This window comes from Hemicordylus capensis, chromosome 1 (assembly GCF_027244095.1).
Source record: "Hemicordylus capensis ecotype Gifberg chromosome 1, rHemCap1.1.pri, whole genome shotgun sequence".
Lineage (NCBI taxonomy): Eukaryota > Metazoa > Chordata > Lepidosauria > Squamata > Cordylidae > Hemicordylus > Hemicordylus capensis.
This window is the reverse complement of record NC_069657.1, coordinates 216829785-216844211: the sequence shown is the minus strand read 5'-3', so window position 1 is coordinate 216844211 and position 14427 is coordinate 216829785. Positions and strand designations below refer to the sequence as shown.

Sequence of the window (14427 nt, the reverse complement as noted above, 5' to 3'; positions counted from 1 at the left end):
TATGACATAAATATGCGGCTATTGTTATAAGCAAATGTCTGCCCATAATAATAGCTGGCCTACAAGTGCCTTTTTGTAACATTGATACCACTGATAGCCAGTCGATAGATCTGCTGTTACGGAATAGTGAAGAATTTTGTTGACTGAATACTTATCTCAGTATCTACCATCTTTTAAGGATTAGTATTCACCAATGTGTTTATTTATTTGTCAAATTTGTACACCGCCCCAAACTTTCGTCTCCGGGTGTTTAACAACAACATAAAACAAGTTAAAACATACACAAAAATCTTAAAACAATGTAGGCAATCTAATAAAAACAGATTAAAACTTAAATTGAAAAAGCTGAAAAAGCTTGGCTAAAGAGAAATTTGAATGCAGTTAAAATCTCAGGTCAATATTGAATTTTCCTACAGAGCATTGTCTACAATTCCAGATGGTATTTTATGCACATACCTAAGTATTTTCTTTTATTAAAATGGAATTTTAATGCTTGTCCAGCACCTGTAGTGCTGCAAAATGTATTCTGATGCCCCTATCTTACCAGTACAAATAAACAATGACAACTTCATATCTGGAAGTTGTGGAGAAATACATATTCCAAGTATATCACAGATTATAATAGATCTAGATTACTGCCATGCGTATTTCCCCCCCAACATTTCTTCATGTTTGGAAATGAATCCACCAATATCACTTGCAAGTTGGAAGCTGTACATTTGAACTGGAAATGACACACTTCCTTAAAGGAATAGGGCAGGAAACCACTTGTGTAACTTCTGACTAGAACAAGGCAATTGTGTTACTTGGATCAGGATCTGAGCGTAATCTTGCAAGACAATTTTTGTTGACCAACCCTCAATATATTTTTATGCATAGCACGATGAAATGAAGATGTAGGCTCTCTAACAGATCTGTAAAATATGCGGCCCCTAGGCAATTCATAGCTGCATCAAGCTTAGTATTGCAGTTTGCTAGGCGTGTGATATACCCATTGGGTTTGTGGCAGGGGCATAGCTATAATTGAGCGAAAGGGTTCAAAGAACACAGGCCCACAGCTCCTGAGGGCCCTCCAGCTCCACCCCTCCATATTATCTTCATTATCTCCCTCACTCTGGGGGGTCGCCAAAGAGAGGGAAGAACACGGGCCTCCTCTCCCCTAGCTACACCCCTGGTTTGTTGTATAGGTGAGCTCCAGAAACTTAGTGGCCCACAATGAATTGCTGGCATGATGACTGTGTATTACCTATGGGCCACAAGTTTGACATGCTTGCAAAAGCAAAAAAAAACCCAACAGATGGTGCAATTTAACATGCTAAATTAATTGTTTAACAGTATCTTAATGCTTCCATATACTAGGTAACCCATGAAGCAAAACCAGATAACAAAGGCAGCGGTCAACCTGCCTGTCTACCTACTTACCTAAAAGCCACACTACAACATTCTGTCCCATTCTAGTTTGACCAAGAAACAGAACCCAAGAGGGGTCCGTGCAAATAACAAAAGCCTTGATTTCTAGTAGTTTGCTGAAATCAGTGAGATGTAGCCTCTACCCTAGTTGTGTTACACTCTATTTTTCCTATACAAGTGAATGGTTACTATTTACATCTATGGAGAAAATTAAAGCACTGCATCTGGGGATGTTGTTGCAATGTGGACAACATCTGCCCTCTGCTCTGATTGGGAGCAGGGACCCCATACTGGCAGTGTGCCCTCTCAAGGATACAAAACTTTTTTCTGCACAGCTCTTCTCATAGGGATGATGAGCACTTATCAGTTACTTTCCACCACCAAATAGCACATCAGGCACAGAGTTTGCATGTAAATTCAAAATGCAGCACATTAAACTAGAAAGTTGAATTGACTTTATGATTGGTATGTTTAAATACAAGATTAATCTACTTGGGTGCTGATAATTCCATCACGTTAGTGAAAATTATTGTTCACTTTAATTATGATGAGGTATCTTGATTCTATGCAGTGACTCTCAAGTTTGCACTTCAGCAGGCCACCTGTTACTTTTTTTTAAATTGTAGATTTTTACTGTTATTGCCAATTTTCTAAATGAAAACATTATTTGCCTAATGGCAAGTTAATTGCAGAATTAATCATTCACTCATTATCATGTTTAGTTCTTCAGCCCAATTACCTAATTTGTAAAAGTATTATGCTGTTAGAAATAACTAATATGTTTCTAACGTGTCAGGTACTTAAATATTGTACATTTACTTTTAATAAAGTCATTGTTCTCAGAATGAGAGTTAATCACATGATATGAATTGAGGCTAAAGATGTCTCTGTTCATAAAACTGTGTTCTAATCGTATTGTCCTTGTGGAATGTGGTTTACTTGTGTTTATTTCATTTTGTGGAGGCTGAAAGTTGCCTGCTGCTTCTTAAAAAAAATAGTGCTTGTCTTGATCATATTTTTAAAACACTGTGAATTGTGTACTTTCCCAGCATGCCTAGTTTAAAAAGTAACACTACCTTGCCTGCTGTGATTGTGACTAAACATACATCTCAAGCCTATGAACTCATCTAGAGATGTACCTGAGGAATGCTCAGATCTTTTCCTAGTACCCCTAGTACTAACCATTGCTTTGTCTGCATTTGTGCCCAGGTCATACACCAGCCCTGGCTTGCGCTCCTAACAAAGACGTGGCTGACTGCCTGGCACTCATTTTGGCTACCATGATGCCTTTTTCTCCTTCCAGTACAATGACGACTCTCAACTTCGTTTCTTTTAAAAAAGACAATTTGATCAGGACTCATCTCTGCAATAGCTCCAATATGAGCAGTAGCATTAACTCCTATAGTAAACCCTTAAGTAATGATGGAGGAGTAGAAAATGGATACAATGAAAATGATTCTGACTCTGAAACATTTTGACTTTAGCATACAATACTCCTTTCCTGGTTGCGTTTGAATTTAAGTTAATATTCAACTTTAAAAGGCTTGAATCCCAGAGTTATGGTTGACTGGAATGAGTTCAGTTAAGCGATGAGAGATTTATAGCTGCAATTAAATATACAGCCTCTCCAAAATTAGAGGTTTTTATTGGAATGCATTCTTGTTAGTGATCTGCTACTTCCAGCTCTGTCATGATTTCCGTAGGTCCTAAGGGCTCCAGCGGAAGTCTCTACCTCCTATTTTATGCAGAAAGCAACAGCTGCCTTTCTCTTTTTCATGTTTTGACAGCACAAGTAAACAGGGAACTGCCATGTATATATTGATATGTTAGCTAGAAGTATACTGTTAATATTAAGACATTTTTCCAGTACAGTGTTTATAGGTCATATTTGAATCAGAAATTCAAATCTCTCTCCACATTGTTGTCTATTTTATAGCTATATAGTCTCTGGGTTTTTGGTTTTTTTAAGGTAATTTGTTATGCAAACCAAAGGTAAAACCATGTTTTGTTTTTGTTTTGGGGAAAACTGCTGGTATCACCCCTTCTATAGAAATCGAACTTTTACATTATATATGTATTAAGCACTTAAATACACAAAAAGGCACTTTTAAAATACATTAGTCACATCTTCATTTACAATTTGAAAATTTTTAGGACCAAATCCTGCTTGCCTCAGTCACCACATCTCCACTCGCAGCAAAGAGATTATTGGTAAGGCGGGCATGATTTGCCTTACTTTTTTCTTCTTTGGCACAAGCTGGCATGGTTTATTTGCACTCCGTAGTTAGGTGTCCCTGGGAACTTGTGTCGCCTGTGCCATCAGGCAGTGACCAGTTCTATGAAAAATCACCTCTCAATTGATAATGTATATACATTTTGAGATTTGCCACTATGAACGGATTTTTTACTTTAGGATTACTGAACTGTAATATGATGTTTTTATCTTGAGCGTTCTGTAGTTCTAAGTGGCTGCAACATCTGTGTGAAATGGTTACTATTTTCTGTAATTACTGCTACTGTTCTAAGGTGTACATAGCAGATTAAACCAAAACACATCAAATGAAAAGCCAAGCAATCATCAGGAAGTTTAAAAGAGAATTGTGAGATACTAGAAAAGCCTGCTAACATCAGCTTACTTATTAAACATCTTCATGATGAACATCTGCTCCTTCTGCCAAAGCTTCTAGGTCAAACGGACCCTGCTCCTCGCCTGAGAAAGATGTGCAGAAAGAAGAATGAGACTCTTAAAATACAAAGGACTAACCAGCTCTACCATGAGGACCAAAAGGCTTAAATGGGAAGACTTTATTATTTTTTTAATAATGCAAGTGAAAAATCAAATAACTTTTCTAAACACACGCACATGAAGTGTTCTATGTAATTAAGAATCTTGGCTGTATTGTACACTTTAAGACACACATTTCTAGTAGACATTTTGACATTTGTAACCGATGATGATGTGTTGACCACAGTTTATTTTTCCAGACTAGAAAATGTTCATATACTTTTAATGTTAAATGTGTTTATATTTATTTGAAATGAAACAAGTGCCCAGAAAAAAATGACCATGGTTTGTTCTCCTTTTTAGTTGTTTTCATGTCTTATTAGCTATGAATCTAGGCAAGCCTAGTATGCTGGGTTTGTGGAGAGAATGGGCACAAGATGTAGCTTCTGCGTTTGGTTCTTTAACAGCAAGCTGGGTGGAATGTGAAAGTAAGGCTCTGCTCATGCCAGTAAGGCCAGAGGAGTAGAGCGCTGTTTGCTGGAGCAGGGGAGCCTGCATAGGAAATATCCATGATGGATTAATTCTCTCAGTAAAAAATAAAATGGTGCTCGACATGCCATGGTCCCAAATGAAAAGAAGACTGTGGAGCCAGGAGGGAACTGCCCTTCTTCCTTCATCGAAGCATATTGTGGATCTCCTCACCTTCAAAGATTATAAAACAAACTCAGTTTCAGAATTAGACAGTATCTTTAACCACGCTCCTCATTGCCACAGAAACTGCCCTCCCAGACAATGTCCTAGAGGCAACTTCTTGTGCTAAGTTTAGCACCAGGATAGCTATAGTGAAATGTAAAATACATGGGAGAAACTACAACAGTTGGTAAGGGTCAGAGATGACTTCAAGGTGTAGTGGGTGCTCCCACCCAAAAAGATAGTTCCCGCTTCCTCATTCACCGGATTAGAACTTTATAGCAAAGTCTCTAACAATACTATCATAGTATATCATGGTCCTATTGCTTGAATTAGTTATCTTAAATGGCCCCCATTGTTTAAAGAAGCCTTGTTCACTCACTCCTCGATCCCAGAACAAGCAGCAGAAGCCCGTGCAGCCAGGTTGGCAGTAAACTCCTCCAGCCTCCCTGGAGCCAGGCCAACTCTTTAGCTTCCTTCTGTCCAGGAACTGGGCTGGGTGAGACCACATGTGCAATGGGATGCAGATTTCAGCTGGCCTGTGATTGACCTCTCTCCCCACTCCAGTTTTTTTGGCCACACGGTCTTGGACAGAAATAGAAAACTGCCTGGAACATAGAATGGAAGATTTGCCTAATCCAAAAAGACAGTATTTTCTAAAGGGAATTTGGCCCCTTTTCTGAATTCATTTGAAAATATCAATCAAGTGTAATTAATAAGGTAAATAAACTAACAACATTACTTGCCTTGCCTCCATAAGTATTTAATAGATAGCAAAGTCCTCACTGCACTAATAAAATTCTTTGCCACCTTTTTGTTTTCCCCATACTAATTGTTCCAGAGTTGCCCTTGGCAAGGGTGCATTTGGATATACATTACCACAGTCCTTTTAAGAATACATGGGGGAGATGGGAAACTTTTCCCCATCGCCACTCCTATGTACGTGTGTGTGTGTGTACTGGCACACACACATACATATGGCATTTAATAAAATGTGTGCCATTTAAGACTGACACATGATATGTATGATTCTTGTACTCTGATGTCTGTACCCCATGTAGGAAATGTCGCTGAGAACCTGCCCCTAGTTTCAGGTCCAGTCTTCACAGAGAACCTGAGAAAATGGGCACAGGCTGCAGAGTGCTCCATAAAACTAACTGCCAGCCTTTGCAATGAAATCAATCCAGGACCACATGATGGCCACCTTCAGACATAATGTGGAACTGCGGGTCCAATGGACCCACGGTTCTGCTCCCCCCTCCCCCTGCTCTCCTGTCTGAATTTGGATGAAATTGAGAGCTCTTTCTCTGCAGTCTTGCTGACTGCAGTGAGTAGGGGGCACTGGCTGTGCCTGGGCTTTACTAAAGGACAGCCCCAGCAGCCATCATAAGGGAGGAGCTTCCTCCTTCAACCCCAGTTGCAAAGCAACCAGACTGTGGTGCCAGTATTTGGACGTAACACTGGCACCGCAGAACCAGAGGTCTAGGCAGTGGACCTCACTACTAACCGAAGGTACAAATCTCTGTTGGGGGAGGGAAACCATGGGTCCATTGCTTTTTTTACTAAACTGTGGTTGCCCGCATTCGGATGTACAGTTTCCCAAACCAGAGGTCCCTTCACCTCCAGTTACATGCAAATGCAGCCAGTGTAATCGCAGGCTCTTCAAAAGCACAGCAGCCCAGGCCTGCTGGAGGCAGCAAGAGGCTATAGTGTAGATACCTTCTCAGAGGGAAGGGTCTAGTGTAACGCTTTAGTGCTTTGTCTAGGCTGATGGTGCACGTTTAAAGCCTCTTTTCTATGGAGGGACTAAGAGCCATTAGATCTTTCAGCAGGCATGGCAAAGGAACAAGCATGGTTCTGGGAGACCACTAATCAGCTATCAACAATAGCCCTAATCAGACATAATGGTGTCTGTACACATGTACATTTGTGTGTGTGTGTGTGTGTGTGTGTGTGTGTGTGTGTGTGTGTGTGTGTGAATACATTCATATTAAAAATGAATCTGGGTTCAGGCCCTCTCAAATTCAGGGTACATATAGAGAGTATACTACTGTACATGTATTGAACTTCATGTGTGAATAATTATATGTGCATACAGATCTGTACATGAGCACACTGTACAGGCACTGAACATAGAATCTGAATGGGCTAATATATAGATAAAATACTTCTGACAGCTTCCCACTTTTGGTAAGAAAAAAATGCAGTCTTAGATGTTTCACTCTTGTGAGAATATCTAAAATGCTTATGGTTACTGAGTAGTATATGTCATGCAGTATTGAAGTGAGATCTGACAGGAACATGAATGACCAAGGAAGAAAAATCAAATTGACTGCCAGGAAGAACTAAATAATCATGGCAATCGCATCTACTGTATTTTGTCCTCTTGTTATGGATCAGATTGGTAGAAATTGTGAAATGGATGACTTCCAAAGCTTAAAAATGAAATGGAAAAACTCTTGGGCTACTGACTCTAGAGATTCTTTTTTTCCCTTCTTCCTGTGTTGGCAGCACTAGGGAAAATAAGCATCTAAATCATGGGTTTTCCCTCTTAGTACTGTAAGTTCTTATAACTGAAGTATACATTCTAGAAAATTGCTGAACAGCAATAATTGATACTTTGAGCACTTGAAATGTGAGAGAACCAGTGTGTCTGTGCAGAACTGAGTAGAAATCCCTTGCTTCCTTTTCATTTTTAGGCTTCACTTTTTTTAAGAGCAGAGAATATTATTTTTTCACAGCAGAGATCCTATTTCCTCTTCTTTAATATGTATTTCTTTTTTTAGAGCAGCATCAATATTTAAAGCAGTTATTGTTTACTTAAAGTAGTCTTTTCACATTGGCCACTCTATAATTATTTCTTATACCAATGTCTACTCAACAAATCAGCTGGAAGCACTTAAAGGTTGGATTTTTAAAGGCTGCAGTCCTCTGCACACTTACTTGGAAGTAAGTTCCATTGAACAAAGGGGCTTCCTTCCAAGTACATATGCTAAGGATTGGGTTGCATATCATTCTTTTGTTCTCCATCCTGAAACCCAAACCTTTTGGCAAGTCAAATAATATTTTTAACTAGGCTCTCAAAATAGTTTTGATAGTGTGTTACTTAAAAACAGTGTGATCCACACTCCCCTAAAATAAATTAGATATTTATTCAGTGCAGGGGTGCAGCTAGGGGAGAGGGGGCCCATGTTCACCCCTCTCCCCGGCAGCCCCTTAGAGTGAGTGAGGAAATCATGAAAGTAGAGGGGGTGGACCTAGAAGGCCCTCAGGAGCCCGGGTTCTTTGAACCCATATGCTCAATTATAGCTACACCCCTGATTCAGTGGGATATGGATTACACTCTCTAATCATTATCTAAATGGCAATACTGTTTTGTAGCAGACAAGGTACTATTAAATTATAGCAAATATCAGGTCTGGTTTATTAAATCTTTTTGTTCATCAGAGCCTAAGCTCTTTCTTCTTGTTCCATTTAAATAAATGGGACTTGCTTTCAAGTGAACATGTTTAGGACTGAGAAGCATGACCTTGATTGTGAGTGGTAATGCATGTGTCTCCCGCTATGTCCCTATTTCTGCATTGACAACTAGTTATTTAATTATTGTAAAACCTCAGCTGCAGGGTTATAATGCATGGCACTTACCGCTTGCTGGTCTCTATTGTTTCAATTGTAAAATGAAATAGCTCAGGGGATTTGTTTATCACTACTAAAAGGGCACCATGTTATATTTGGTACTTTTGTGCAGCAAACATCTGCTGTACTTAACTATGAATTCTGACAAATGCTTACATTCAATATATTGTTTATTCTGTTTAGAAACTTGATAATGTTTCTGGGTTTCATCATGTAAGAAACTTTTAAGAGTGCCTTTTTATATTTGTGTTTGCTGGGGTATGTATTGTGAAGACGTCCTTTCATTTGAGTGATACTGAAGCAATATAATACCTGTACTTTTTCATTTCAAACCTTTTATTTGAATGTTTTTTAATTCTGCTTGTGTTAACATGGAAATGAATATGCTAAATTTGTATAGGAATTTGTGCATAACCTTTTGCAGTGCTGCAAACACTTTCTTATTACACAAAGCAAACCTTAGGTCAGTGTTATTGGGAAGTGTGTTTTTTAAAATGGTGACAATCTTGAGTGTGTATAAAAATACCATTCGGTGTGTTTGTTATGCAGTGATGATATACATATTAAAAAGCCAATATCTAATGTTTTTTGTAGTTTTGTCTTCATATTTTACGCTTTTAGCATGTGCAATATATCTTTACAAACCATGGTGATACGAATCTGGTGCCAGTGTTACATTTTTGTATGAAATGTTTGTAATAAACAATATGAAATATTCTTGAACAGTTTCAGTGGGTTTGTTAATTTTTTTTAATGTAAATTGGAGTTTAATGACTTCACTGAAGTTAAATAACATGGTTGTACAAAATGGGAATAAGAGGTCAGTTTGGACCCTAGCCTGAATTTATTCAAGCATAATTTAATATCTTTTTCAACTACTGAATGCTGTATTAATTGTAATGACATATCTTAATTGCAAATGAATATTGATATGCATTCAGATGATATTTTTACAAATAAATTGTACAAATATTGTGGCAAAGCCTTTCTGTTTTTCAGTATTTCTGCATATTTTGTCAGGGTTCTGTGCACAATCATAACATAATATCAGCAACAGAAACATACAAATCAATCTTCAATTTCCAAAGTTTGAGGACAGGCTTAATAAAACACTATCCTCCAATCAAACATACTTATTTTTTAAAATAAGTATTACTATATCAAAAGTGTAAGTACTTGAAAAATAATATTGTCATCTGTCAATGTGTTTTCCCTTTCCCCTTTAGAGACAGATCTATGTGATCTTGTCTAATTTGGCTCTAGCAGCCAGGGTGCAAAGGTGGGATTTGGTTCAGGAGTATAGTTGTGGTGGGGCATGTTTCCCTCTATTTTCTTGATGAAAAATTTCTCTTTGGACCTGCTATTTGCCCAATAGGGAAAACTTACATGTAAGTGACAGGTTTCCTGTGAGATCAAGTGTTATATACTTTCTGTGTGGACACAGGTTCTGCTAGTTGTCATGGCCATCTACTGGAACATGCTTCTGATATGACTAACCTTGCAAATCCACTTCACATTCATGCCCTGAACATCTTGACAGTCTATTTGGTGTCATCCTCCTCCATCCCTACTTTACTGTTCTGATGTCCTCATTGGAGCACACAGCCACCTTTAAAGGTAAATGTAAAGTGTGCTGTCAAGTCGATGTTGACTCCTGGAGGCCACAGAGCCCTGTGGTTTTTCTTTAGTAGAATACAGGAGAGGTTTACTATTGCCATTTCCCATGCAGTATGAGATGATGCTTTTCTGCATCTCCCTATATCGCTGCTGCCCAATATAGGTTTTTCCCATAGTCTGGGAAACATACCAGCGGGGATTTGAACTGGCAACCTCTGGCTTGCTATTCAAGTCATTTCTCCGCTGTGCCATTAGGTGGCTTCTCAGCCACCTCCAGCCACATTTTTAAAAAAGAAGGAACCGCTTCTACCTCAGTGTCCTGGCATTTCTTACCACTTCTACCTCAGTGTGCTGGTATTTCAGGAAGCTGTTAATCTTGGCTATAGTGATGGTGATGGTATCTCTGCAAGAAATAAGAGAAGGCAAAGCTTCGAGAAAGATCCCTTTCTTGGGAAAGATCCCAATGTAATGGGCTTTTTCTTCTCATTAATAAAATGTTGGCAAAATGATGAGGGAATGAATATACATGGAAACATCATAAATTTGGGTGGTAGCTGAATGTGTGGTGGTCTCAACCCCAAATTTCCTTCCCAGCTGGCTTTGCTTCCTCTTTTCTTCGCTACTTCCTTTTGCTTTCCATCCTTCATCTCTGTCTGCTTCTCAGCAGCTGCTTCTCCTTTTCAGTCCTATTTAACTATCATTCATCTTCATAGGAGGCTATAGTAGTGAGATGACTACCCATGGTAGGACTGTATATGGGAATGCAGTCTTGAGAATCCTAGCATAACGAGGTTATTTTGTTTTTGTTGGTCTCACACTCCAAGTCCTGACTGTCACTCAGTTGCGTTTCCAAACCGAAGCTCTCCCTCTGGTGACAAGTTAGTAGAAGAAAGGTCAACTCCATCAACAGCCACAGTAGCAAAGTGGGATCCAGGGGGAAGGCCAGCCTGCCAACATTGATTCCCGCCACCCCACCCCACCCCACCCCGCTCCTGCTTCTCCATCCACCATACAGAGTGGCAAGCCCCACTCTGTCAGAACTGAGGGTTTTCTCAGTATGATGCTTTAGAGAGACAGACAAACACAAACTAGACTGGTATAAAGACAGCATTACACAGCAGCAGCACCAAAAGGGCATATCCAGAGGAGTTCATCAGTTTGGCAAGTGACCTGTTTTGTTACCACAAAAAAGAAAGCTTTATAAAGATAATTATGGATGGTGGATAGACAGACCACTAACTACAGTGTTTTTCAAATACAGATACAAGGAAAACAAACAAAAGATATGTATCAGAAGGATCAAGAATGACAATGGATTCATCTTTTGAAAGATGAATTAAACATATGATAAAATGAAGAAGACAGGATACTACTGAGGAACAAATAGATGCTCTTTAAGAAGCTGATTGTGAGAAGTGTTTAGAACATGTTAAGCTGACCTTGAATTGAAGTTAAAGGAAATATTGCAAGTGCTGTGAATTTTATTCTAGGTTAATAGAAAGGGCTAGACGATGCTAAAGACTAATGTTAGATGAGATACCAGCTGAAAGAGGTCATTTATTATAGTGTATGGAAATGCAAATGGGGAAAGAACTAGAATTTGATTTAGAACCACCAATTTATTCAGAGTCTCACATGAGAATCCAATGCTGTTTTTGTTTTAAGAAAATCTGGAGGCGGTTTAGTGAAATTTTTTAGTTATGGAATGCTCTGCAAGACAAGATTTAGACCTAGTTAAACCTATTGTTTTGAATTTTTAAAATAGTTTTATGATAGTGTAGCTGGAGGCAATACATAATGGCTGATTTTCAGAGCTGAGTTCCTGCACAGATAGGCTGCTCAACTCAGTTGGGGTCTTCGATTCACATTAACAGAGCGCTGCTTCACTAAAGGTCTAAATGCTACTCCTTGTTTTTAATTTAAAAATATTTTAAAGTTAGTATAGTGGGAAGTACAGTCGTCTCTTGCCAACTAGGAGGGTTCCGTTCCTGGAAAACCTCGGAGTTGGCGAATTTGCAGTAGACGAGCAACAGGAAAGCACTGGAAACGGAGTTAAGGGAATCGTGGTCACAGAAGGGCTGAAAAACATGGTAAAACACAGAATCATCACCTGACCCCCGGAAATCACCCCCTAAAATTACCCTCCAATCCCCTGAAATTTAAAAAAAATCGCCAAACCGTGGATACTCAAGTCGTGGTTGGCAAGACCGGTGACAATTTCCCAGTTGTGGATACTCAGATCCATGATTGGGAAACCCGTGCTTGGAGAGGGATGACTGTAATACAGAATGACCAACATCTAGAGCAGCAATCTGTGAATGGAGCAGAGCTGCGTCCCTGTGCAGTCAATCAATCAATCCTTTATTACGGTCAGAGACCAGCATAAAATTAATACAGGTTAAAAATTACATGTTATGTGATGTTATTATGATGATATGATGGTATATAACTTGACAAATCTAAAATTAAGGATGATTGCAGTTTAAAAGGCAAGTTAAAATACATAGTACATAACATCAAAAGGCTAAAACTAAGGATGATTGCAGATTAAAAAGTAAAATAGGTAGAATATACTCGTTAAAACTAAATCAGCTAAAAACCTAAAATTACTAAAGCTAAAAGAGATAAAAGAATGATAGAAATGCTCTGAAAAAATAAAAAGGGGAGTATAAAATTGTAAAAGTCCAGATTTAAAATTGCAAAAAGCAATAACAAGAGTGGGAGAGAGGAAAACAATGAATTGTCGTAAAATGCAATAAAATGCAGTACAATGCAATAAAACAATAGGTATGGAGGCATGGGCAAGTGCAAGAGACTTGCTCTTCACTCAGTCTTCCTAAGCAGCAGAGCCCGTCCGTGCATGGGAGACAGGGGGAAGTGATCTTCATGGCTTTCTTCTGCCTCTTAGGTGCTCTTAGCTTTCCAAAAATATCTCCTTGAGGGCTGCATGGCCCCTTCCCCAGGCCTTTTTTTTTTTTTTTAAGGCAAAGAGCACTTATGGAGGTAGGTGAGAACAGTGCAAATTGCTCTCCCCTCCCCCCACACATGGGCTCTGCTGTTCTGAAAGACTCTGCTGGAATTAAGAGCAACCTAGCTTTTCTGTGGCCCCAGACAGCTGTGTTGGATGTGGTTGTTGTTTTGTTTGTAACAAAACAATTTTATTAAACTAGATTTAATCTATAGTGTTATATAGAAGAATACGTTATTTATTTGTGTAAATAAAGCAGAGGAAGGAAAAATTTGTCCAAAACCAAACACAGATCATAATTCACTCGCTCACATACAGCGCAGAGCACTGCTGATGGGCAGAAGAGGCACCGGTGCTGCTGTGAGGCTCTCCAAAGCACGTCAGAGCTGCTGCATAAGCTACTCCATGTGCAATTGCAGTTCCGACACTACTCACATTATTCCCAATGGAAGAAATACATCACAATTCAATTTTTCTTTAAATATTATGATAGTTGATAGTCAATAGCTTATTTGTTTGTTGTGTTAAATAATTTATATTTTATTCTATTATTTATTGTATTTATTTATTTGATTGATTGATTGATTTTATTATATGTAATGGGAACCACCTATATCAGGCAGCAGTAATGTAGGAAGATGCTGAAAGGCATAATCTCAGACTGCGCAGGGAGGAGGCAATGGTAAACTGCTCCTGCATTCTACCAAAGGCAACCACAGGGCTCTGTGGTCACCAGGAGTCCACACCGACTCGACAGCACACTTTACCTTTACTCCAGCTCACCTATCTAGGCTCAGAAGCTTCTGGCATTGGTATATAGACATTTATACGCTGAATCCCTCACCTGGTGTTGGTGTGTGATGTTCCCCTTGCCATCGTTTGACCTATTTGGCAAGCTGTCCTATGTTTCCTTCTGCTCAACTCCTGGCTCTACTCCGTCCCCTTCTGCTTTATCCGAAACATGTTCACCCTCACACCTCAGAGGATTTTGCTGGCTGAAGCAGATACCACCCAGTTCCTGCCAGCAATCACCCAGGCGTCATTTTAAAAGTTGCTCCGTGACCTTCTTGATTTTATCAGCAGTGTAACCCGCCACAAACCGAAACTAACAAATTGAGTTAGGGGAGAGAAACTGTGGGTCCGTTTTTAGCTTCCTTTCTAATAGGTTTATGAGATTACCCAACGTTCTCTGTGTGTGTGTCCGTGTGTCCCCCCACTATCAACTTCACAATGCCTGGACCCATATGAACCAAATCGGGTACAGTTGTAGGGACACATAGGGACACCTCAATGGCGTAGTGTGTGATGATGTCATCCACTCTGATCCAAGATGGTGGATGTGTAAACATTTGAAGCACAAGTGGGCTAACTTGTGAACCAC

At 39.3% G+C, this 14427-nt stretch overlaps 1 protein-coding gene across 14 annotated transcripts in view; it reads left to right on the top strand.

Annotated features, from left to right (window-relative positions):
- ANKRD44 (ankyrin repeat domain 44) overlaps nucleotides 1–11461 on the top strand; it is a 205493-nt gene extending 194032 nt beyond the window's left edge. For 7 of the 14 annotated variants that reach the window (XM_053277387.1, XM_053277441.1, XM_053277421.1 and 4 more), the window contains one exon: nucleotides 2620–2964. In XM_053277387.1, the coding sequence (XP_053133362.1) occupies nucleotides 2620–2888 (269 nt within the window). In that variant the 3' untranslated portion in view covers nucleotides 2889–2964. Of the gene's footprint in view, nucleotides 1–2619; nucleotides 2965–3564; nucleotides 9447–11339 lie in introns of those variants that run through there. The other 7 variants (XM_053277448.1, XM_053277362.1, XM_053277467.1 and 4 more) reach the window with 5 other exon arrangements.
- The last annotated feature ends 2966 nt before the right edge of the window (nucleotides 11462–14427 follow it).